Source organism: Zeugodacus cucurbitae, chromosome 5 (genome assembly GCF_028554725.1).
Source record: "Zeugodacus cucurbitae isolate PBARC_wt_2022May chromosome 5, idZeuCucr1.2, whole genome shotgun sequence".
Classification (NCBI taxonomy): Eukaryota; Metazoa; Arthropoda; class Insecta; order Diptera; family Tephritidae; genus Zeugodacus; species Zeugodacus cucurbitae.
In genome coordinates this window covers 109,005-135,239 of record NC_071670.1, presented here as the reverse complement: position 1 = coordinate 135,239, position 26,235 = coordinate 109,005, and the positions used below count along the sequence as shown (strand labels likewise).

General features: G+C 32.8%; 3 protein-coding genes and 3 non-coding genes across 21 annotated transcripts in view; 2 read left to right on the top strand and 4 right to left on the bottom strand.

Annotated features, from left to right (window-relative positions):
• LOC105212736 (sodium channel protein para) overlaps positions 1 to 26,235 on the top strand; it is a 134,106-nt gene that overhangs the window by 23,646 nt on the left and 84,225 nt on the right. For 8 of the 14 annotated variants that reach the window (XM_054232473.1, XM_054232474.1, XM_054232476.1 and 5 more), the window contains exons 1-4: positions 5,850 to 6,201; positions 6,633 to 6,980; positions 8,957 to 9,151; positions 10,916 to 11,006. In XM_054232473.1, coding sequence (XP_054088448.1) covers positions 6,647 to 6,980; positions 8,957 to 9,151; positions 10,916 to 11,006 — 620 coding nt within the window. In that variant the 5' untranslated portion in view covers positions 5,850 to 6,201; positions 6,633 to 6,646. Of the gene's footprint in view, positions 1 to 5,421; positions 5,731 to 5,849; positions 6,202 to 6,632; positions 6,981 to 8,956; positions 9,152 to 10,915; positions 11,007 to 26,235 lie in introns of those variants that run through there. The other 6 variants (XM_054232470.1, XM_054232472.1, XM_054232469.1 and 3 more) reach the window with 4 other exon arrangements.
• On the bottom strand, positions 443 to 5,113 carry Fbxo41_0 (F-box only protein 41). 3 transcript variants are annotated; one of them, XM_011184925.3, is made up of 6 exons: positions 4,099 to 5,113; positions 3,231 to 3,985; positions 2,735 to 2,993; positions 2,506 to 2,669; positions 2,123 to 2,348; positions 443 to 2,036 (listed from the first exon to the last, which is right to left on the bottom strand). In XM_011184925.3, exons 1-6 carry the CDS (start codon positions 4,654 to 4,656, stop codon positions 843 to 845), a joined length of 3,156 nt encoding a protein of 1,051 aa, XP_011183227.1. In that variant the 5' UTR covers positions 4,657 to 5,113; the 3' UTR covers positions 443 to 842. The 3 variants fall into 3 exon arrangements, with proteins under 3 accessions (XP_011183227.1, XP_011183228.1, XP_011183229.1); XM_011184926.3 differs by having other exon boundaries at positions 2,545 to 2,669; XM_011184927.3 differs by lacking the exons at positions 2,506 to 2,669; positions 2,735 to 2,993.
• On the bottom strand, positions 11,016 to 22,355 carry LOC105212734 (protein sevenless). The gene is made up of 12 exons (XM_054232464.1): positions 21,048 to 22,355; positions 19,345 to 19,419; positions 18,837 to 18,902; positions 18,387 to 18,731; positions 18,099 to 18,332; positions 17,707 to 18,038; positions 17,518 to 17,638; positions 13,024 to 17,455; positions 12,659 to 12,963; positions 12,395 to 12,586; positions 11,903 to 12,333; positions 11,016 to 11,834 (listed from the first exon to the last, which is right to left on the bottom strand). The coding sequence occupies exons 1-12, from the start codon at positions 21,438 to 21,440 to the stop codon at positions 11,426 to 11,428; spliced, it is 7,335 nt and encodes a 2,444-aa protein (XP_054088439.1). The 5' UTR covers positions 21,441 to 22,355; the 3' UTR covers positions 11,016 to 11,425.
• LOC105212735 (uncharacterized) lies at positions 23,184 to 23,639 on the top strand. The gene is made up of 3 exons (XR_008471587.1): positions 23,184 to 23,324; positions 23,420 to 23,496; positions 23,576 to 23,639. It is a non-coding gene; the product is annotated as an uncharacterized LOC105212735 (transcript).
• Trnah-gug (transfer RNA histidin (anticodon GUG)) lies at positions 25,275 to 25,346 on the bottom strand. The gene has a single exon. It is a non-coding gene; the product is annotated as a tRNA-His (tRNA).
• On the bottom strand, positions 25,863 to 25,934 carry Trnah-gug (transfer RNA histidin (anticodon GUG)). The gene has a single exon. It is a non-coding gene; the product is annotated as a tRNA-His (tRNA).

The following is a 26,235-nucleotide window of genomic DNA, read 5'->3' as shown; positions in this document are numbered from 1 at the left end:
ACACTTTAGTGAAGGCTGCCACTTTAACATTAAATTTTATTAACCAACTTGTGGTAAAAGTGGTAAAAACAGCGTATTCTAACATACAATTATTTGTATCATTTCTTGTTGTTCTTTAAAACCAACAGTGGTAGGCACTGTACACATATGGATGTATATTTGATTTTGCAGAAGGTTGAACTTATTTATAATGCTTAATAATCTTAAATAAGTTATGAGATATGTATGTATATGTAAAATATATAAATAATTTTATTGAAAAAATACAAAAGTTTGAGTACTCACCGCAATTTAGTCTTTATAAATTAAAACATATGAATTAGTGATTTAAGTCTACAATTTATTGCGATTGTAAAACTGCAACTCATAGTTTTATATATTTATATTAAAAACTTCATTTTTAAAGATATTAATGCTAGTTATTATATTAATTCTGATGAGCTTGCTTAGCTACAATAACATTAGCAGCTTAAATCTGCAAACGTGTGTGAATGTAGTATGTGGGAATTTCAAGCTAGAGTTCATTGCTTAGAGTAGCGCAATCTTAAATTTATTTATACGAAGTCCATTTTAAAGCCAATATACATATTTTTCCTCCCAATCATTAACAACTCTTTTAAATTAACAACTGAAATGAAATAAAAAAGGAAATAACTGCATATTCTGTACACGCGAATATTATGAATTGGCTTTACAGATCGAACTTTTTAATTTGCTGGTAAATTATAATATAGATACAGGCGATGTTCGGAAGTATTATCAACCCGATTTTCTAATATAATAAACCTTATTTTAATCGTATAAAAGTTGGGAGCGCTCTTTTTCTGTTGTTAGTTAAGCTCTCATTCAACAAGTTGCTGTTTACATGTTGCATGGTACGGTACTTTAACGATTGTGAATTTGGTTTTCGGTAAATTTTCTGCGAGAATAAACTCCACCTTATCTAACGGTAATATTTCAATTTGTGGAACATCGCTTGGCACTGGCTCCTCTTTCGGTTTTTCCCTTTCTTCATCATCATCTTCATCGTCAGCAGTAAGTGCACCTGGCACTGGTTTCAGTACCGGAATACATTCATCAAAATGATGTTTCTCTTTTTTAGTTGATTCTTCACACTGATCAACGTACAAAGCGGTAACGCGTAAGAGCTCAACCGTCACACCCCATGTAAAAACTTTCAGTGTAGAAGCCACTTGTTGGACAGCGTTCAAAACTATATGATTCGTGGTCGCTGACTGTGATATATATGTCGGAATGATAAGAAGCTTCCGAAGGTTGGTACACAGTTGTAATTTTTCATCGAATCCAGCTTTAATATCGAAGTTGACAAGTTCAAGTTGTGAAAGTTCTTTAAGTTGTGCGACAGCGTCTAGTATTTCCAGCGTACAACAGCTCGTCTCCTGTCCATTTTCTAGACGTAAGCGCCGTAGATTTTTTAATTTAGGAAGTACAACCTTTGCGAATGTAGAATCAAAATCACCGCATTCTCCTAATTCCAAAGAACGTAAATTCACAAGCTCACCAAGGACTTCGACACCTTTGGAACCCAACTCACGCACAGCAGTTAAAGATAACTGGTTTAGTTTTTTTAATGATTGTAGCGATTGTAAATTTCCCGAAATAACACCTGGTTCACATGTGCGGAGACGTAACTCTTCGAGTCTAGTTAGCATTCCAATGTGCTCAAGATTTATAGAATCATCATTAATGGCAACGGCATTTAAAATGCGTAGGTTTTTGTTGCTTTGAAATAAACTTTCAATAATACGGGCTGAGCAACGGCATAAATCGATAATTTCCAATGAGAAGACAGTTCCAATATGTTCAGAAAATTCTTGCCACATTTCTTCACCGCGTGTGCTAGATACCAACATTTTTCTAAGGTCCAGATGTTTTGTTTCGCCTCGGCGTAAAGCAGCAGCAAATCCCGCCCAACTGCTGACTCTTGAGTTTTTCATGCGAACTGTTTGCCATAAAGATGTATCTTTTGCAGCGAGATTCCACAGTTTACACACTGAAGCTGCACGTGGACGTTCCTATATGATTTTGATTGCGAATTACAAACGATATTTTGGTTAGTTACATACACCAATACCCCAATATATGTACTTTTTCTACTTACATGAATTTTCAAGTACTTCAGGATGCAGAGTAATGCGTCATAGGCAAAAGATACATTCGCAAAAAAGTTTGTAGCAAAAGCTTTGTTTGATTGATCTAATGATGTTTGGGTAGGTGAAATACCTAGAGTTTGAACAGGTGGATCTAATGAAACTGTGGATGTTTTACGATTGTTCCGGATGCTTTCATTAATTTGTTTCAAATCATTTTCGATATCGTTGGCATGCCTGAAATTAAAACAAATATTTCAACATTTGATCTAATAGTAAATGTAAAACTTCAATTATGAGAATATGTGTCTCGCTCTCGCTCTGTTCTTTTTTATTTTGGGACTAAGGACTAAGGAAAAATTGCTTGTGGGACACAATACGTTCGCACACTCACTCAGTTGTGGAAGAAATTGGTTTGGCAACCATCACATACTTTTTTCCTTTTACTACAGCAATTGTTTGAGGGTACTTGTTTTCAGGACGTATAGGGCGAGCGTTTGATGGCTTACGTGTTACTACTTTTGTTGCAGAAGATACATCTGTAACTGGTGTGCAAGCCTACAATGTAGAAAAAAAAAACAATGAGATTTACAAACACATGAGTATGTATATTAGACCGTCACCTCACAAATATATTCACGTCCTTTCGTTTGAGAAATGCCTTCTCCAGCAATACGATATTCACTATTTGAGCGATTTAATCCGACACACTCATGGTGGAATAGACAGAGGCATTTTACACATTTTAGTTGCGGAACTAGTCCCGTTGCTCTTGAACATTTTATTGTGCATGGTTCAAGTGTTGAAATTGATTTGGTATTATTGACTGATCCTGCGTTCGTCTGATATGTTGCGGTAGTCACATTCGTAGTGACAGATCCCCTTAAAACCAGAATTCAAACTTTCTAATGAAAATTGTCAATAAATTTTTTAAAAATGATCAAATTCTACTTAAATTCAAACAAAAAATAAATGTAGTTGTTTGTTTAATACACATCCTTGTACAAATCTTTCCAACTAAAAAAGAGTCTCATACACAAACAACAGGTAAATAAAAATTTAATAACGAGAGCGAGTAATATTTATATCCTAGTTCAATAAAATTCGTGATTTACTTACTTCCTTATTTTACTACTTTTATGACTTGTACCACTACTGGAACTGGCATGTCGGCTACTTGGAGGCGTACCCGGAGTCGAATTTGTGATGTATCTGCTCGAACCAGTACCACTAAGCAACGCGTTATTCACTTTAAGCGCTCTTGTTGGTGTCCACCCTTGTGGAGGCGGACTAGCTCCTTTTGGACCCTTAGGCTTCGAAATTCTTTTACCAATATTAGGTGTGGGTGCTGCAGCGATTGTTGCGGCCGCTGCTGAAACCCGTGAAGACGGCTTTGCACTGCGCACAGTTTCGAATTCCGGGCCAACGCCAAGGGGCTCTCGGGCGAAACTGAAATGATCTATAGTTAGATCACCCTCTAATAAAGGCAATATATCACTCCTTGTTCGCAATTTTTTACCACCAGGCGATATAAAATACACATCAGCTTTATCTTTACTTGATTCTATATTTGCACGCCAGACTAATTCACGTTTCCAACCGTAATCAAAAGGTTTTTTATAGAAATCATTTTGAGCGGACATTGGCTTTTTGCTAATACCTATACTACTTGGTGTTGCGGAAACTGTTTCCAAGTTAGTAGTTTTTGTAATATGACTTTCAGTTTCTTCATTATCGGCCACTATATGCCCGGAATGCCCCTCCGGATAGTTTTCTTCTTTTTTAAGTTGTTTTTCTTCACACACCTTTACTGATGACGGATCTTTCGCTACTTGTAATCCCGGTGAAGTTCGTGCTGGGGAAGCATTTGAAATCTATAGAAATACATTTTTATATTAACAATAACATTCTATCGTCGTAATTTCAAAATTAATAAATTAGTTACACAAATATTGCTTTTAATAAGAACCATATTCAGAAAACTTACTTGTTTCATTTTTTTACTGCTTCGAGAAATAGTAGTTAGACCTCCTTTTTGTTCATTTTTAACATTTGCAACTTTCGTTAGTGTTTCTAAGTCAGCCTTTATAACCTTTGGTTCTCCACTTTGCTCATCAAATCCCAACAAACATTCGTTAGATTCTGAGTGATGTATTTCATACCGTTTACGTTTAAGTGATATATTAATTGCAATTTTCATATCTTTGTTTTGAGTATTTAATGTTGATTGCTGACGTTCCGTAAAGCCACCGTCCTTGCTATCTTCATCGTCCGTACCAGATACTTCTAATTTTAATGCCGACTCCGAATAAAGTGAATCATCTTCATTTTTGTCATCGGAATGCATTTCAATATTATCTTCTTCTGGTTGTGATTCTACCTCAAAAGAATCACCCACGTTTTCGCTTTTCTCAATAGGCTTTGCACCATTACGTTGCTCAATGTGACTGGCTGTACGAGAACCGCCGTGCTCTGCTAACCAGCGTGGAGACTCTGCCCGATCATATAGCGTATCTCTTAGGCCAGAGGCATCATCCACTTCCATTCTTATATGATGAAAACTTTGCTTCCTTTTCGGTGAAATTTTCGCTAGCTTTTCTGGAGCGACCTCTTATTAATTCCCAATTTATCTATCTGATAGTCCTACAACAAAGGCAAAAGGAAGGTGCTGACACTAATGCTAATGTTTGACGTTTGCTTCGCCCGCTTTTTCCACAATTGTAAATGAGGTTATGTTTTGTTTGCGACGTTACGCTTTTGTTATTCACCTTTCGCCTTCTGTTTTTTAATTTATTTTCGGTCGTCTGTAATGTATTACGCCAATTGAATAACTACGATTTTACAATATAATATGTTATGAATCAGATTTAAAAGAGATTGTAATTTCTTTAACAGAATAAATCATTATATTATTATACTAAATTCTTATAACACATCGCAAAACAAACGGTTCAATCGAATTCACTCTTCTTGTTGTTTTTCTGACGCTTCTTGAAAGTGTTGCCAAGTCATCAATAAATGAAATGCGAAAACGTTGAGAAAGAAAAGGAAAAAATAATTTTTTGCATCAATATGGTCAACGCTGCCAATCAAAAGTTTTATTAATTTTTTGAAAAGTTTAAAACTGTTATTTTAATAGAATCTTTAATTTATTTAATATTTATATAAGGGTAAAATAATAATAATTTTTATATTTGTTTGTAATGAAAATGTTTGGGTTTTACAAAAAATCAAATTTATCGTTGCTTAAGAAGATCACCGAAATTTTGCAGACTCAGATATGCACTTATTAGTGCTGCCATTCTCAAAGTCTGTGTTACCATATTAATCTAATTCAAGCAAACTAATCAGAATCGTACCGCCGTTCCTGCGTTCGGAAGCAACATTTTTATTCGTTTCCCGCGCTCATTTCCCATCAGTATACAACTATAAACGGGAAGTTAATATTATCGTCCAGACCAATATCAAATTCATTTTAATTTAAAGAATAGCTGAAATGTGTAGTGTTCAAACATTGCTTCTGGAGCATTACAGGAAGTTATTTGAGTAGACAGGAGGAGGAGTTTTGCAAACAGCTGACAAGCCGTCAGTGAAAATTTCTCTTCCAGGTTATAACATTGTAAGTCGTTTTTTTACACCTATTTTTCTGACTTATTTCATATATTTAGAGTTTATGAACAATTTACATATTACATATGTATGTATTTAGCAAGTACATATATGTCTTTGTTGTTCAATAACTTTTACATTTTTTAAATTTATTTGATGTACAAACAAGGAGGGTTTATCTTGCATTCCACTAACTGAGATTACCGATTGAGCGCATGTCACAAAGTAGAGAGCTACATTATGTGTAGGAGCAACAATTTAAGTTGAATTCATGTTACAGTCGTCCTTTTGCCATTTAATAAGATTGTTCGGTGACCGGCGTAATGATGCAAATGTTAAGTTAAGGGAATGCAAATAAAAATATCACGGCACTTCCAACGTGGAAACATCGAAAGTGTATAAAGTGTATTAAGTGTATTAAGAGTATTCAAGAACGTGAGACTAAACAGCAGATTATTTATTTAAAGATACAAACCGTTAGGTAATAAGATGTATATTCATACCTGTGTTTGGATTCTCATTTCCATATAATTATAATCGTTATCTTTCTTCTTTCGCGAAGATGCCTGTTAACATACAGTTGTTTTCTCCATAAATATAGCACAAAAGAAAATATTATAAGCTCCAGCACATAATAATTTCATGAAAATTAATGTGATGGAATTTTACAACATATTTTAGAATTAATAAGAAACACATATACGAATTAAATTGCATTAAAGGTCGGTGAATGTTTATAACTTATATATATGAATATGTACATACATACATATGTACATGTGTGTGTAACTACATAATTTTAGTTTGTTTTTCATATATTTTTGTAATACATATTTAAACTTAAATTAATTCTTAACATTTCACTGTTTCTCCAACAACTGATAATTGGTCCATTTTACGAAAATTAACTAGTCAATTTTAACGAAATGTGTACATCACAATCTGCAATACCTTCGATATGCATTATATTTGTATTGACTGCCACACGTACTGAAAAAATGCACTATCGATGTTTTCACATATCAGCTCTTCTATTGGAATTATTGATTGTGGCTGTATTGTTATTGCAACCGCAATCAGTTTCAGCAGGGTCATGTCGCGAAGCACAGCTTTGCTGCAATGGGCGTGACTCCTCCTGTGTTGTTCAAAAAACACCAATTAATGCAATAATTGAAGACCTCAACGAAAAACCTTGCTATTGTGATCACGCTTGTCTTAAACTAGGCGACTGCTGCACCGATTTCAAGGATCACTGTGGAGGTAAATTTATTATAATGTATTTCTTTAAATTTAAAGTTATTTAAATTCTTATTCTTTCCTAAAACTCCTTTTCCGCTGAGAATACCTTCCTATATGTAAATACACCATAATTGAACACAGAAAGTAGAGAAACTTCATAATTTTACATGTAGCTTTAACCTGCCATTTCCCAGTTAACTTTTTTAGTTAGGCCCACATAAAAGGGTACTAACAAAAACACAGTTAAATTTTAAATTAAATAAATGAATCGGTGAAATTGAAGACTATATGCAATTTCATTTATAGTTGGTGTTTACATTTCGCTATGTTTATGTCTGGTAGTGCTTTTCTAGCTACTAGACATATTACATACATACACATATACATGTATTCTCGTATATACTGTACACATAGATATTGTTTCAACTGATAAATTGATGCATCATTTGAGGAAGTTGTATGTCTAAAATTGATCTGAGCACTGAGTCTCTAAAAATACTCTTTTAAACGCATTTACACATAAGTATATTCATAGTAATAATATACTCGGATATTATGGTAAGTGACAATTTTAGTAACCATAATTGAACATAAGAAGATTATAATCACATATTTGATTAATTTTCAAAGTTTTACAAGGAAAAAGTAATATGCAAACATATTTTATATCATTCTCTAAAGGTACAATACAAATTTTTGTATGTATGTATGTCTCCGATAACATTACACACAACACAATTGAAAATGATGGCATTTTATAATTCTAACGGTATTCACATGAATTTTATTTCTTGAATTAGGTTGGGCAGCCAACCATCTCAAAAATGGTTTAGGCAATGCAGATTAAGGGTGGTGGTTGACAAATTTTGATGTCATTTTTTATTTTGGTAGAGGATAAGATAAATGTTATTTTCGTAAACGTATGTATGAACATAAGTTTAGTGTTTTTGTAAGCGTGTCGCATGTTAGCTGAAAGTTTGTCGAACAGACCACACACTCACATCTTCGCCAGCTTTGGCAAATATATATATATGTACATAAATATACTTCAAGTAACACAACACCCACACATTTGAGCTTTAAATACATTTCTATGTATGGACATTTTTATTCGTATACAAGTATTCTTATATATAATATGTGCGTGACAGTGCGATTAGCAAAACAAAGACGCGTTTTAATACACTTCCAACATCAAAGTGGCGCAACACCGAGAATTAAATATGTATATATTCAGTGGAAGGTGTTCGAGCTCATTGATCTATTAAATTTATTGTCCAATAATAGCTTTAATTTCTGGTTATAGAATTTTTTATTTTGGTTTTAAAAAATTTGGCAGCTGGGAATATTTTCGAAATTAGGAAGTGATGTTACTGAGAGGACCTATTCAGTGTCGTATATCAGTTTGAGTCATTTCGAAAAAGCGGGCGCAACACTCACTCACCTATGAAATTACAAGCGTTTACATAATTTTATACACATACATATGTGCAAATTGGAGCATTTGCACCTTATGTATATAGAAATTCCACACATTGAAGAATTACATTTGCATGTACATATTTTTTACTTTTCAAGTCAGTAGCAGGCAGGACTTATAAGAATATTTACATTGAAATACGTTTATACTTGAACGATTTCAAATGAAACTATAATGCATAATCGAGTAGTCGTTTAGTTGGAAGGGTTATCAGAAAATGCTTCAGTGAACTTTAATAATTGGTATTCGTTTATATTGATTTCATTTGGACACATTCACTCAATTTAGTTATAGAGATATGTACGGTACCTTTAATATAACTGACCTCTTCCCAATAAAAATCGAAATGTTCTTATTATGTGTTATCTTATGTTTGTTTACATTATTTGATCCATCCGGAAGTCTTGGGCCTTATTGCATTAACTTTTTATTTTATGACAGACAGCTAATTCTTTGATTAAAGTGTGTAAATTCAACATTAATACTTTTTCAGTAACTGTAATCTTCTCTCTTGTAGTTGTAGATTGCAAGGTGAGTGAATGGACTCCATGGAGCGAGTGCGATAAGAGTTGTGGTACGGGAATAATGTTACGCACCCGTCAAATAATTCGGGTACCGCAAAATGGTGGAAAGCATTGTCCATCTTTGACCCAAAAGAGAAGCTGTCAAGGTATACGATGTCACAGCGAGAGAGGAAAACACATCATTCGTGGTATGTGGAAGTTTATTGTTTAAATATTATGCTTTTGTGGTTTTTTAATCGATTAACTAAATTAAAATTGTGTAAAAACGGAAGCAGCACAGACCATTAAATATGCAAAAAATTATGTACATTTTAAGTAAGCTCCTCATTAACTCGAGTTCTCAAATTTAATATACATATTTGCATTCACAATTGGTACATTTAGCAAAAGTAGTCGCGTTGAGGAGTAAAAGCCGCACTTCACAAATAATGTACAAAACGAACGCTTGGCAATAATTATGTAAAAAGCAACTCTTTGCCTTCCTGCTCCTTAACTTGGTTAAACTAATTGCACACAAACTCACGAGAGTGCAGTACATTAAAGTGTATTTATACATGCAAATTATATTCGTGTATTCTTCATACCTAAGTAAACGTGAGTAGTCTAGTGAAATCAACTAGTTATAAACTATTTCACAACTAGCATGAACCACTTATACCATAAGTCCGACCAGTCCACCGGCCGTATTTTTTCGTAAAATCCGTGTTTATGTCCCACCTGATGTGTTGTATAAACTTGGTCAGTATTATACAATACATGACAGTACAAATATCTGGTTTAATTAATTTTCCGGAACAATTTCAATTTCGTTTATTTCTTAAATTTTCCTGAAAACAAAATGCTTTTCTATTAAAGTTCACTTTTCTTCGTAAAACGGTAGTTATAAATTAATATTATTTGTAACTAGTTCACTGTGAGGTAAGCAAGCAATTTTACATCCCAATTGCATATGCAGGCGTGGGGGTGACCGTATTATGAGTGACATAGTAATCACCTGCAAAATGGGTGATGCTGAGGGAAAGCATACGAGTAAATTCTTGCAACTTGAACACATCGAGACTACAAGTTGTCAGCGGCGAGCACAATTTGTAATGCGTAAAGGGACGTACACATCAGGGTGGTTTACAAGTCTGAAAGTGAGCTTTGTAGTATGAAAGTAATTTTCATGTCATCAAATTTGCACGAGGTTTTTCTTTTTATGCCCTTTAAATTATGTACATAAATGTAGATGTACAAGTTCCACTCACTTTGGCATTCTTTGTTATTTAATATAAATGAACTGATGCTTGCCCATACTAAAACTAGTAAGAGATTGCAATAAATATATTTACATTTGAATATATATACATACATATGTAAAACAATGTATATTATAATATATGCAGAAGGTTTCACTTTTAATGTTTTACAATTAATTCTAGTACAATTTTAATGAATGACTACTAGCCTCAAAATAATCCATAGATCCATATAGAAATATTAAATTCGCACAACTAAACAACATTGTTTAACATTCTGCAATTTTATCAGAATACGTTGTATATTCCTAACAAGAAGCTTTAAATAAGTCTTTATCGTCTTTTATATATCCCCATTATATATTGTAAACGATATATTGTGTTGTTCTTGGTTCACCAACCTTTTTATATATGAAGCAGATCTTTGGTTTCATCGTTTTTCATATATTATATATATACATTCCTGAAAATAGTTGTATCAAAAAGTTATGTTTACAATGCTAAGTTTTTCAAACCTACCGGCTTTATACTTGACGTTACATTTCGTTTAGAACGAAGTTTTTCGTGTTTTTTGCTCTTCCTAACTTAAATTTAAATATTAAAAAAAAATAACTATTTATTTATATATATACCTATGTATTATAGATAAATTGTTAATCTTCATTTTAATAATAAAGCAAAGTTTTAATTGTTGGACTTTTGGTATCATTTCAGAAAATGCATTTTTATTTCCATCTTCGGTAGTCCAGAATCATAGTTCAAATACAAGTAAAGAGTCTCTTCGGCAAGCAAATAATCTCAAAAGGTATGTCAATTATTTTGATCAGATATTTAACCCTTAATCATATTATTTTTAAATACCTCAAAAGTAGTTTAATATAAATGGAATTTTAATTGTTAATTGTATATAACTTATTATTTTAATAACGTTGATTAACATTGTTTGCTTTTCGGGAGGCACTGCCAAATCTTCGATTATGCACATATTTCTGTTATTATTATTTCATTAACCATTTGGAGACGGCAAATAAATATTTCCAAATCGATAACTTTGCATTTGCAAAGAATAGCAAATCAGAATAAAGCTGGTATTAAATTTAAAAATTATGCGGTATATAAACCACGCATATATAAGTTTTCGTCAGTTCTTTATTGATAATAGGATAAATCGATTTTCAATCGTAAATACTTATATTCATTAAATGGCATCTTTTGGACGGCTTTTCATAATCTTGATATGCCTTCATTCATTTGAGAAGTCATACCAGAATTGATTGCTTCTATTTCTGTTTCGATTAATTGAGAATCATCAGATATCGTTTCTATATCAACGTCTTGATAAAATGTTTCCAACTGCGTTGACAGGTTTACATTGTCATTTAAGAATTTTCCGAAATATACTGATTCAGATGGAATATTCAAAGACTTTCCTTTTGGAACCGTGCTCATTGGCAATGTAGACGAACAGCTTTCTTCACGATTAGCGTATAAAGAGTTATCAGAGCTATCATTTGTAAAGCCCAAATTAATTCGTCGTAACTCCGTTTTAATTTTAAATAGTTCTATAACACATGTTCCAAACGATGGTCGATCTTCCGGCTGTTTACACCAACATTGTAACAATAAAGTAAACCTGTGAATATTTCAATAAAGAACCGAATTTGTAGAATAGTTGTACCCATTTGTTATGTTTAATCTTACAGTTCTTCGGGACAATTATCAGGTTTCTCTAGTCTTCCACCGTCCTTTACATAATTTAGGACTTCATAGTTATTTCTCGCAGCATAAGGCTGTTGGCCTAAAGTAAATATCTCCCAACATAGCACAGCAAAAGCCCACACATCAGAATGTGTTGTGAAAATGCCATCGATTAAACTTTCTGGAGACATCCATCGAACTGGCAAAAGTCCTTCGCCTTCTTTACGATAATAGTCACTTTTATATATGTCACGAGCTAATCCAAAATCGCCAATTTTCACCATACGTTTACTTGGATCTTTGGAAGATACCAAGCAGTTACGGCAAGCGAGGTCGCGGTGTACAAAATGCATATCTTCTAAATAACTACAACCTTTACATACGTCAATACACATCGAAGTTAAGTCTAAGAGTTTCAGTGAAGCCACAGGCCTCTGTAAATATAGTTTGTGTATATTGTAATTTCAGTTTGATGGAGTTAAAATTCATATATACCTTAGAGTTCGGCCTTGAGTTGCGTAGATAAGTCAGTAAGTCTCCACCTTCCATATGCTCCATTATTATAGATATAGACTCAGTGTCAAAGCAAACTCCAATAAGTTGGACAATATTTTCGTGTTTGAAGTTGCTCATTAATTGAGCTTCCTGCAGAAGTTCAGCAAATTCGCTAGCACCTTTTCGTAGGCTCTGGATTACAAAATATACAACAATCTTATTTTAATTTTACTTACTTACTCATATATTCTATTTGAATCTTACTTTAATAGCAACTTTTTCTTGTTGATCACTATTTTCATAGTTTATTAATCCTTCATACACTTCACCAAATGCCCCACTTCCCAAAAAATGTAATATTGTTATTTGACTCCAACTAATGTGAGGCAAAAGGGCGATATCGGCATCACTCAGAGGACCACCAGTGTATAATGTCGAATGGCTTGTGGTAGAAAATGCTCTATTACGTGATGACATAAGTTGCTGGTGCTGCAGCGTAGACATATTGCTCCATATGCTTGGACGGCTTTTTTCAAGCAATTTTTTTGCTTTTTGTCGTCTAACTTGTACTAAATATGTAAAAGTTAATAAAATTAAATTAGTTTAAATAATTAGAACTGTTAACTTACATGTGCGTAACAGGATCAAAATGAGCACAAATGTGGAAACAATAGCTGCCGGAGTTATGATAGCCAATACCAGTGAATCCCTTTTTTCTGGTGAAACAAAAGGTTCTGAAATTCGTTCACTATCCAAGCTATATGGACCCCAACCATATAATTCGTTTCTTGCCCGCACTCGGAACATCAAAAGCCTCTGTATATAAATTTCTCGTATAATGCAACTCAATTCGGTTGTACTACATGCAAGTATCCATTTATCTTCAATTGGACTAGGTTCTTCGGCCCAAAGCATTTGATTGAAACTGTCTACTGAATTATTTGTATAGTTTATGTTTGTGACTTGGCTTCTTCTTATGCGTTTGGTTTTACGAGCTTGTAACGCCTCCAGAGAATATTCTATTATTAATTCCCCATTACTTGGAGCTGCGTCCCAAAATATTCTAAACACATCACTTATGGTATGTTCGATCTGCGGTTGACCTGGCCGCCCAGGAGATGCACCCAGGGTTTCATAAATGAAGTATTCATTAGGTACTTCTGGCCATATATAAGGATCTACAAGATTTCCATAGAATATTTCAAGGAAAAATTGATATTTCGTTTTTGGGTCTAAATTGGGCACAAGTATTGAAGAAGAATCTTCTGTAATATCTATACTGAACTCATTGTTGCCATTTACTTCTTGGCAAGCTAGAACCGACCTAGAAACGTTATCCGAGGTAACCCAACTTAAAGTCAAGTTGTGAGCAGATCTTTTCACTAGCCAAATTCGAGAAGGAGTTTCAAATGTCTTTACTATGACGGAAGGTGTGGTGTTGAATTTGGCATCGGTTGAAAAAATTTTTAACCAAAGTTTATATTCTCGAGAAGATTCTAAATTCGTAACTAAATAATTTAGACTATTAACCTGTTTGTATGCCTCTTCACCAAAGATCGTATCTTGCCAATGTAGTACATACCATACTTTCTCACAATTAGGTCGTTCCGGAGGATTCCACATTATATAAATTTGTGTGGGATTTAAAGCATGTGCCGTAAAATTTAGAGGTATAGAAGGTGTACCTACATCTGTGAGTACGGTCATAACATCAGAATACCATTCATCTATTTTGAGTTTCCTTTGATAATAAGATGATATAGACAATTGTATTGTGTAATTGGTAAATGGCATAATATTGGTTACATTTAGACTGTTTTCTAATGTTGTTTGACTACGCGACATTTTGTCATTATCGGTAATCCACAAAGTGTTTTTTATTCCAGGTACTTTTACTTTACAGTTTTCAGATTCATACAGGTTTGGAAAAGTCATTGTCAAATAGTTTTCACCCACATCAATTATTTTTGGGTTTAACAATTGCTTATTTTTTAATAACACCTCATAATCCGGCAAAAGGCACCTGCTGTCTGGAAAATGTTGATAGTTATATGCTTTAACATGTTTTATGTTTTCAATGTTTACTTGATATTCAAAATTTTGTTTTTGGACATTATAAGAATATACTTTTTCCTTTTCCAGCATATATATATGATTGCCATCTCTGTCTATGTTAATTATTTCCTCTGGGTTTCTCAGATCTGAATGAATATGATGACTACATTGACGCTTTAAAATATCGTAAATGCAAATACTTCCACTCTTATCTACAAGGCTAACTGACACAGGTGACGACACAAACATTTTGTGAACGGATGTGGTATCAAAATCTATGAAAGTGGAATTACTCAAAATTCGACCAACAAGAGTAGTAATATTTGTTTCCGTATCCCGTTCAAGCCAAAGAAGAATATTCAAAAAAGGCATTATCATGAGGTCTCTCACATTCTTTCCTCTGTCGAGAGTAATTAATTTATTCGGTGTCATTACTTTTCCTTCAAACTGACACAAATCTATTTGATATATGGAAACAGTGTATTTATCATCTGTATCCAATTCAGCCCAGTATACAATCCGTTGTATCCAGTCGACAGTCAAAGACAGCACTTCAGCTCGCATTCTAGCTAATTTCATTGGTTTTAAACCAGGTGTAAACGAAATTAGCTCAACATTTTCATTTACCCACAATATGCGTCTTTCGCTTGACATAACTGCCAAATGCTCCACTTGACTGCTGGTTCGTATTAATACTTTCTTCATATTCAAATCCAGATCGTATTCTGCAATAAATTCACTTGTAGCATATAGAAAGATGGGTATTGATTGAAGTTCTGGTTTAATATCAAGTAGAAGTGTACTATTCTGCCCTTGTTTATCAATTCCCAATATAAAAGATTGCACTTGAAATACATAAGACTCTCCTATGTGCAGACCGTCTATTGATGTTTCAAAGAATCCTTCGTTACTCGAATTATATATTTTGGCGGCATGCAGCTTCTCTCCAAGCCAGCAATATATTTTGTATCCTATTTTGGAAATGGATTGTACATTTTCCGGAGATTCCCAACGAATTATTGCAGTAATATTGCTATTAGTCTCAAGTGGGTCATTGAAATGCAGAATAAAAATTCGCATTCCCTTTGGAGGGGATATACTAGTACTTGGAACAAAAAGTGGTGTAATCGCGGTTGGACCAAAGCTCCAGTATGTGAATGGTGTTATAGAAATATTAAAATCTGTCTCTATTGTAAGTGTTTTATCTATTCTTATGTACGATTCATTAGTCTTATAAATTACATCTCTTTGGTAATTAGAATTATTAAATTGTAAAATAATGTTGTAGAATATTGCATAATTTTCCGAAGTATTAACTGGGTGCCATCTGATAATCCATTCATTGGTATAATCTTGGTTAATGCGAATACTTTTGAAATCAACTGCTTTAGGAACAACTGACAAATCATTTGAAGGAATATAATTTGACTTCAAATGAATGCAATATATTTTTATTAGCTGAATAAGTTGAATTTGCATTTCATTGGTTAAATTGTCTTCTCTTGCGAAATTAATTGCATTTGAATTTGTTGGCAACCAAATAAGACTATCAATTTCATGTATAAAGCTTAAGGAGCCCATTTGAATATCATTTTCTAATATGTTGTATTGCAAATCATCTGCAAACATGTCAGTGCTAATGCGGAATAGCTGAACGTTACCATCGTCTTTCCGAACAATCCAAAACAGCCGTTTCGCTATGAAATCCAAGGCAAAGCCACTTATTATATCTTCGTATGCGCTGGTATGGTAATATTCATATTCATCTGTGTCAAGCGTGTCACCTAAAAATCGTCTCACTAATCTCGTTCTTGTTGAGTAGTAAATTTGGCCGTTATACGAATCTACTTCAATATACTGAGCACCGAATATGGGCAGCATCTCTTGCTGGCTTCCATCTAAGTTCGCTCTCTTCACACAATATCTCAGTGAATCTACCCAATACATTTTTCCACCTCGCCACTCATATGACAAGCTAATCGCATTTGAGGCTGTAAATGAGCAATTCATCTCAGGATTTATGATGTTCGCACATTGCAAGCGATTGTCCTCGGTAATGTAGTATACTGTTGCATTCAACTGCACAAAATCTTTTACGTTTTCCATTTGACCGACCTGCTCTACATGCTCACCGGTTTCATTAATTTCATATATACCATTAAGGTTTGCCGCTAAAAATGTATACTCCCCAAAGGGCCAAGTACGTGTCAACAATGCTTTAGACCACAAGCCCATTTTACCACCAAGAACTGTACGTACACGGAACTTATACACATTGTTCGGTTGTAATTTTTGCACATTGAAATAATTTGTCTTTATATTGCGTATATTAAAAGCGCTATTACTTGCTAAGTCCATAATTTCAAGCTCATAATCCCACTTGCGCCAGGCATATTCCGTCTGGTATTCAGTTAGCTTCGGTTCATTCCAAACAATTTTCGCTATATTAGAAGTGACAAAAGCGGTCAAGTTTTCCGGGCTTTTCTCTAGGATTGGTTGTGTTTGTATAAAACTTGTTTGTCCCTTTCGTGCCAGTGGCGAAACACTCCAACACCATTCCAACTCTTTCACAATCGATATATCGTATTCATTTGCATTGTAGTTCTTCCTCAATAGATGTGTACCATTTGTACTCAGTAGATGAATTCCATTGTACCAAAAACTTTGAATTTGGGGCATGCTAGTGGGTAATATGGAAGGAAGTTTCTGAATATATTCTCCATCAAAAGTGCTTTCATATAATTCGTGATCACTTGTGTTATAAAATATTATTAAATTGCTTTGATAATTGTTAGAAAATGTAGCAACATTCTTCTTAATTATAATTTCTGAGTAATTATTAGCGAGATTTGTTCGAAGAAGGCTGCCGTTATTGGTCCAAAATAACCAACCATTAATGGGATCTACTTCTATGTGATCGATTGGCTTTGTTATATTTCTGGTTAAAAAATTATTAAAGTGCCCATCTAAATTCGTAGAAATAATCGCCCACTCAGCAATAGACATCTGAAATGTGGTAGAAATGTTCATCGAATATTTATTAAGATAGCTATTTGCAATAAACTTACCTGGACCGCTATGAAAAGCATTTTATTTAACCAATCTACGCTAATTTTCATCGGTTTAAATTCAGTAAATTTGTCTAAAGTGGGAATTGCTCCACTTTGTTTTTCATCATTCCATGGAACTCTATAAATAGAATGGTTTTGAATATGAAGTAAGCAATTAATTGCCTATTTAAAAAATTATATACATACTTTATAATATTTCCCGAAGAATCTATAATATAGACAATGTACTCCCCAAAAGATGAGTAAAGCGCGTAATCTGTTATGAGATATTCACTTTCGAAAACCAGTTTAGAGTCTGGTAATGATTCTAAACTTTTAACTCTAATACTATATTCTCCAGCTAAAAGCACTAGATCAATGTTCTCAGAATTTCCATATAGAGGCGCAGCTTTTGTTTGAACAAATGTTTCAACAAAACTACCTTCTCCCTCTGAATTTAGCATGGATAGCTTTATAGAGTATTTCGTAGCTGGTAGCAAATGAGAAAAAACAAAACTTTGTTTGTCGTGCTGCAATATCTATTTGCAATGAGAGTATGAGTTTTATAATTAACTATTCGTAAATTTATTTTTAAATACCTGCTTTTGTGATGAATTTGTGTTCTCCAAAGTTAATATATAACCTTTTAAAGGCCCACAAGTAAAAATACCAGGTTCCCAAATGATACTGATATGATTGTGATCTAAACCAATTGCTTGTTTCAAAAGTGGTTTCGAAAGCGGAACACCTTTGGCTTTGGTTTTAAATGGCTTAGCTGGAGGCGAATATAAAATTTGATTTGTATTTTTTCCAAATTTCAATTTGAAACGAAACTGAAGTAGAAGAAGTTTCAATATAATTTGTAAAACGTTTAAGTTTATGCTTACCCTATAAACGGTAAAAGGAATCAGATCATTGAGTATTTCGCACACGAAGTGTCTGTTGCAATCAAAATTTGCAACGTTTTTCCAAGTTTGCGGCTCGGAAATGTTTTCTTTATCATATTGGTATTGTATGTATATGCTAAACTGGTCGCTCGTGAAAAAGAAATCAGGCAACAAAATATCCCAAATCAAAGTAAAATCATCTGTGTTATTTGTCATTTTTATATAAGGAATTTCACGGTTTATTTTTGCTTCTACCATTTCCTTTAGGTGGTCCCAGTATCGCCTTTGACCCATCTCACAAGCAAATGTGCATGGCAAATCAAGGCTATGTAGTTGCGTTGAAACCTAATATGAAGTAAAAAGGTAATTGTGGGAATTAATATCCGAAGCCTGATAAATATTACATTCGAAGTTGAAGGCCATATACATATATTATACATATACACTTACACATATTTCCTGGCAAGGCTCAGAGTTTTGTAATGCTTCAATCCATTGTTCACATCCTTTTATGCACTGTAAGAAACAGTTCATCCCTTTTTATTTTAAATACACGTAATACTTATGTATGTATATACAGGAGTACAAACAATCGCCTACAGGTGAGATCACCATTTTTGATGGGTCAAGGAGGAGGAAGAAAGGAGGGAATGTGGATTTGTGGCACTATATCCGTAACACATTTAGTTGCAAAATAATAATTGATATAAGGTGAAAAAATAAATCAGTATACCTACGCATATAAAATCATTCCCTAATTGCTGGAAAATAGTCTAATATTGCCCTCAATTCAATGTTTATACATATAATTATGTGGTTTTGATGTTGCACTGCATTTATCTGACAATTTGAAAGCATGATAGTATATTTTGAAGACAAATATTGGATAGTATTTTTGGACTAATAAAAAATATATACACAATTTTTGTAGGTTTTAGAAACTTTTATCTATACTTACTCGTTTTTTGAAGCATACGGGGCTCCCGTATTTTGCAACACAATCCAATCCGTATTCATTGAAATAATTATCTGCCTTTAAGAAAATAAAATAACTGGTTTCGTTTGTGTTTAAAAAAATCATTTAATGCATACTGCCATATTGTTTATTTACCAAACAATAACAATACTCAAAATAAATATAATATCTTATGCTTACACACGTACATATCGTAATATTATTCTTCGCTAGCAGTTGAATGTTTTTTTGTATTAAGTTAAATTTACTGATCGACATCGGTAAACCCATGAACATTCTGTACGACGAAATAGACAGGTGCATGGCAAGAAAACTCAAATCTAGCTGGAAGGATCTACCGGGGTGTAAAACTGCAAAGGTTATAAGCAAAGCTAGTTAGAGGAGATATCGTTAGTAAAGCCTCAGAAACTATTAAAATTCACGTCAGGCGCAGGCATCCTAAACGATGACTACTACTCAGCAAACATGTGAAGGCACTCCATTCTGGTATCGCAAAGGACCATAACTGGTCTATGCGTGGTCTGCAGGCCTACCAGACCAACGTAACCTAACCTAACCATAAATTTATTTATGGGAAAGTCACAATAGAGATTATTAAGAGAGGTTATTAAGTGGAAGTATCTAAGAATGCTCACAGGCTGCACAATGTTGTTATTTGTACTTATGGATTTGTAATGGAAAAATGAACTTTAGTTAAATGAAATTAACCAACAGAAATTCTTATTCACCTAACCTAACTTATTGTAATCCTCCCTCGTCGTTGACCACAAATACTGTTGCGATTAATTTTGCTGAGATATACATATACATGTACATTTGTAAAATGATGCCTAATCACTTGGCCATTGTTTTAAAAGGAATGTGTGCATACATGTGTATTACACGATATAACAGCTATTAAATGTTAGCGTTCGTTCACATAATTCATATTATTTAACGACTGTCCAATAAAGATGTGCTCCACATTTCTAGCACAAGCAAGCTGTCCTCGTAGAAACCGTGCCAAACTGTAGTAAGCGGCACAATATACATACATATATGTACGTGAGTAGATACATACATACGTACATATATACATCTGTAAGAGCTTAGATTTCTATGCGGATTCTGTTTTAATTGACGAAAAAGACATAAGCTTCACATGTACAAAAACCTCACTGTCTTAAAGACGAAGGCAAACACGTGAGCAGACAGTAAACGACGCGGCATATACAATTGGTTGAGCTTACTTTAGAAACTACTAATTAGCTGTTAATTAAAGTAAATATTTAGTTTATATATTTATATGTATATATACAAAAAATGTCAGCTAATTATAAGTCACTGTAGAAGTGACAATTTATCTTACGAGTCTTTATTTAATGCTAATAAAAGAAATTTATATATATTGGAAAATACCCACTAAAAATTAATGTTATGGTTTAGGGTACCGGTAATTATTAAAGCTATTGATTCAACCGTGTATTAAAATAATTCTCTTGGCAGGCTTTAAGATGCACATAGTTTATTATATATGTATATATGTATGTATGAGTTCATTATAATTATAGAAAGAAACTAAGTTTGTTTATATACAGTAAGTAGTTATAATTCATTTAGAGACTAATTGCACATACATTTGCAAATTAGTCATTCTCAGCTATTGCTGACTATGTTTTTTCTACTTGATTTTAGCATGCACTTACCTCCAGGTTGCAGTGTTCCATACACTCGTCTGTTACATTTATAATTGTAACATTTTTGATATTTGTTGTATCAAAGATTATTACTTTTTGACTTATGCCATATTCAGTTGCAGAACTTATTTTCTGTTCCCCGTGCGCATCGAACAGATTTGTAGTATCATGCGTTATTTTCTCGTTACTGTTTGTGCCGCCAATTGCAGTTACTGATTTGCTTGTCACTGGATATTCATTTGATTTGCACATATCACAACTAACCAACAATAAGATTATTAACAGCCAGTGAAATGAATTCATTATTGATGTCAATGAAATTCCGTCAAATGTGTTTGTACATGTGCAGGATATGCGACAAATAGTATGTAGTCGCGCCCGCACACCAACATTAGTACTCATTATTAATTGCTCTTGTGTTATGATATACAATATTACGTATACTTGCAGTGATGATCCACTCCTCCCTCCAGTTTGGTTATTCAGAGTATTTAATTTTTATCACAAGAAACCGTCATAGCGTTTACTGTATGCATGATTTAGTTCATTCATTATAGGTGTGACCTTATTCACAAACACATTCTCAAGAAGATTCCCAAAGCTAGTTTTTATGCCAGAAATCTTAAAATTTTCGGTAGATACCAGCGCGTTAATTGTTTTCTTCAAGTCCACTTGAGACGGTATGTATATTTTTTATTCAATTAATTTTTTGTGTCATCAATTAAATTTCATTAATTCGTATACGGGTTGAGAGTAAATACATATTTATTTAGGTTTTTCTTTGTGGGTATGCATATATACGGTTAACAAAACTTATTTCTTCCTTAGAGCAAATCTTGCTGTGAAATTAATTTGATCGATTTCATACTATATTTTCAGTTGGTACAAAGGGTATACTCTAAAGCTAAACCAGTTTTTAATTTTAATTAAATACTTATTACACACATTGTCATAATATAGCCGACTTTTTGTGCTCTGAATTTTAATTACTATACATACATTTCAGACTTTCTTCTAAAACTGATTAAGCTATAAACTCGAAGTATTCGGTATTATTTTTTTGTTTATCTGGCATTTTTAACAAATAACATTTTCATAAAATCGCTTTTATATTCACTTTCGTTCATTCATACATATGCATATGTAAAGGCATATTAATATTTAACGACAATGACAACAATACTTATATAGTACGTGCATACTGTATATCTTTTATTATATTATTCAATATTTATAATTTTAACAGAGTACGCGTATTCTCGGAGGTTTATCTCAGCTCACACACTCGCTATCTTTGTTCTGATGTTCTTTCCCGAGCTACGCTCAAATCACAACTGATCGCTCAAAACGAGCTTAACTCTTACTCGTTGTTCGAATGCCAGTATATTTATTCTTGCAATGCGGACTCTTGATTCAATTGGATATACATATGTATGTATGTATATATCTTTTTCGAATTCGGAGAGCTTTTCGATACACGAAAAAAATATGTTCATAAGTAAAATCTGATATTTTTTCAATATATGTATAAGTATGTACGAGTATGTAGATCGTATTTAGACTTGTGACAATTAAATTAAAGTGTGAAAATTACTTCTGTTGCTTGAAATTGCAACATTGAATTATTGCACCAAAAGAGCTGAAAAAATACTAATTCTGGAGTACGTTCTCTGCCAGTATATAAGCATTTTATGGGACTATAATAATGAATAAACGATCCAACTAATATTTGTTTATAATGGAAAAGAATTTACATAAAGCTCAAATTACAAGCGTATTTGCGTAAATGCATTGTGTGAACTTAATCTGATGCCGTTCATAAGCCGGTCCGAGATTTTACTGAATACTATACCACGCGCTCAAATCGTTCGAAGATGTTTATTAATTGGCAAATTGTGGCATTTTCTTTAGCCAAGAAAACCAAACAGTAATAACACTCTTTTTTTAGTAAACAGGGCACATATATTGGATTTTAATGATTTCCGTTTCTACAAAGATGTGAATGAATGTGTTATTTTTTTCTTTCCTTTACCTTTTGCGTTTAAAGAAGTGCTTTCATGTGAAATAAGTGTTATTGAGTGGTTGGACTAATGAAGCTTTTGAAAAGAAATTGTTGGACAATTTAAAACTTTAACTATGAAATTTAATTGACACGGTTAAATTGTGGATGAACATGGATGTAATGTTTTTGTTTTCCTTTTCATTTTATGTTTAAATAAGTTTTTTATTGTGAAAAAGTGTTTTGTTTGAGTGATTGAACTGATGGCGCTTTAAATAAATTGGATGGTAAATTCAAAGCTTTTACATATATAATTTAATTTTTACAGAACCCAATTTCAACGGATGAAGTTTCATAACCAAATAAATTTTTGATATTTCAGTTATTGTATAGAATTCGAAGTAATTAATTCAGCGAAGGAGTGCCATAAAATTCCACCGTACAATTTACTTTTGGAAGGTGATTCCTCATATATTACTTATATTTATAGGTAAAAAAATATATACAAAATAAATAAGAAAAACTTATACCTTTAAAGGTGATCGGATATCAGTACGATGTAATATAAGGAAAATATTCAACAAATGGACAATATGGAATGACGAAATGGACATAACTGCGAAAAACTCTACATTGCGAAACACCCGCAGAGCAGCAAATTTGATTGCATCTTCATCGATGTCTAGACGCTCAGTAGTTTACAACAATAATTATAAATACAGGGATATTACGCATTGTCGTGGTGAAGGTGCGACGGGTAGAATTTCACGGTGGCGTGCATCCGCTGTTCCGTCTTGTCAAGGCAAATGGCTGCGCCTTACACTAGAGACGGTCAAATGTTCGCGTACCCAATTTGACTTTGTTTAAAGCTAAAATCATATCAAATATATATTTTCGAAATGTTTATATTAATTACACGAATCAAAAAATATATAATATTATTAATATTACATAAATACATATATATTATGTATAAACACACTGCAATTAGTGGAATTCAGTCTTTCAATAGGAATTGACATCAATTATAATTAATATAATTTTTAAGTTGGAACATCGATCAGACTTTCAACAAATACTTTTATACATAGTAAAAGAAAGCAATACTTATCATTAGTAAAATAAAAACGAAATCGAAAATAGCCATTTTATTTAATTGTTCTCTTATGAGTATATTTTACATATGGTATAAGTACTTTAATTATGTTGCATTTAGTTATAGTGTCTAATAAATATGTATGAATTATTACAGATTTTTTAATGCAATCGATTTGGAATTAATATGTGCAATATGGCTTAGTGCAATGACTTCCAATTTGCTTAATCAATTATTCTATATTTTACTATAGTGTCTATTTGTTTGTTTAATTAATGCAAAGAACTTGGAATAGACACATATTTAGCACACCAAACCAAGGCCAAAGGCGTGTCTAATTTGATTTAGTATATGTGCACGTATTTATTTGATACAAACAATTACATTTTAAGTGGATTGTGTTATTTTTTGTTACAATGTAATTGAGTGAATTAAGAATGTATGAGAAAATTTTAAACTGGTGTTTCAATGGTAAGGGCGGTTTAACCACCATCGCATATTGCCCTAATATAAAATATTGTATTATATTACATAAATCCACTTCTAAACTTTAAATTTATGCGCATACATATAATGTATATGGTAAAACTGTATACTGTGTATGTGGTGATTGATGAATGGTATTTTTTCAGAGCTGCATGAAAGGCGATGCACACATGTGACCCAAAAGGATTTATTCATTTTTAAATTAGCATACAAAAGGTAAATGAGTTTTAGTGTATGCATATGTACGACATCAGCTGGACTTAAAATAAAATCAAAGTGATTTTTTTATATGTCGGGTAAGTACATATTTTATTTTTATTTACATTTTTTTATGTATTATGTAACAAACTATATTAGAGTCAAGAGCGAGAAGTTCAAACTACATATTTGGACGCTTTATTTATAGTACAATCATATATCGGTTAGTAAGTTATAATATTTCGAAGCGCTAAAATATTTATGAAAAGAGGACATTTTTTTTTTTAAGTATATGGGGACTCGAACTATCGATTTACATACATAAAAGTTAAACTTTATTTAGCTTAATTCATCTAAAATGCTAATTTAAGCGGTAAAGTTGTATTATAATAATTAAAAAAAAAAAAATAAAATAAAAAATAGAAAATTCCCACCGTGACAATGTTTCTTGCAACATTGCCGTGACCAGGATTCGAACCTGGGTTACTACGGCCACAACGTAGGGTCCTAACCACTAGACGATCACGGCTATTGGGATGTTATTTTAAAATCTCGCAAATGCCATATTTCATTATATCCAGATATCTGCTATGTACAAAACTTTCATTACGCATTTGGTGGTGAAATACAGAAATAAATCTACATTTATTGATTGCATGGTGTAATCAGATCCAAGGAAAGTGTATGTAATACCTACCTTTTTGAAAGTAAAAGTGTAAAAAAGAATAACGTTATTAAAATATAGCAATAAGTATATCTATATATAGCCTATGCAGTTTAGAGATTTAATATTTTCTATTTCAAATACAGCGCATTCAAAAAATTACCCATATTTTGGCTTTCGCAAATTTTATACTATTTTCAAAGGCTGTCTTTCACTTATGAAAAAGCATGCAAGAAACACCGAAACAAATTTTTTACATATTAAGTAGTTAATGAAATATATAATTGTATTTATAAAAATGTTATTTAAGTTTTATTTTGATTTGAGTTTCTCTGTTTCGTAAAAAATATGTGCTTCCCGTGACAATGTTTATTACAACATTGCCGTGACCAGGATTCGAACCTGGGTTACTACGGCCACAACGTAGGGTCCTAACCACTAGACGATCACGGCTATTGAAGACATTTTAAAAGTCGGCCAAAGTACATATATTTTCATTTCCTCGTTAATGCATACATTATTCACCAAAATCAAAAGCTCTCGAAAGGCTTTTATGTTGAACTTGTATTTTTCGATGCTATAACTTATACTATAATATTATGTTGGAATAATATAATTACACACTTTTTAAGGAGCTCTCCTATAAGTTGCTTATTGTTATACGCTATAATATTGTGTTGCTGTATTATAAATACAAAAAATGTTTAGGTAACTTTCCTATAAGTAGCCCTGTGTTTATTTTTGTTATCGATTT

Coding starts and splice junctions, on each gene's coding strand:
- LOC105212734 (XM_054232464.1), bottom strand. CDS start 21,440: ATGAGTACTAATGTTGGTGTGCGGGCGCGACTACATACTATTTGTCGC. Junction 18,903..19,344: donor CCGTATGCTTCAAAAAACGA/GTAAGTATAGAT, acceptor TGTTTCTTACAG/TGCATAAAAGGATGTGAACA. Junction 12,334..12,394: donor ACTCAAGGCCGAACTCTAAG/GTATATATGAAT, acceptor CTATATTTACAG/AGGCCTGTGGCTTCACTGAA.
- Fbxo41_0 (XM_011184925.3), bottom strand. CDS start 4,656: ATGGAAGTGGATGATGCCTCTGGCCTAAGAGATACGCTATATGATCGG. Junction 3,986..4,098: donor GCAGTAAAAAAATGAAACAA/GTAAGTTTTCTG, acceptor GTATTTCTATAG/ATTTCAAATGCTTCCCCAGC. Junction 2,037..2,122: donor TGAAGTACTTGAAAATTCAT/GTAAGTAGAAAA, acceptor AAAATCATATAG/GAACGTCCACGTGCAGCTTC.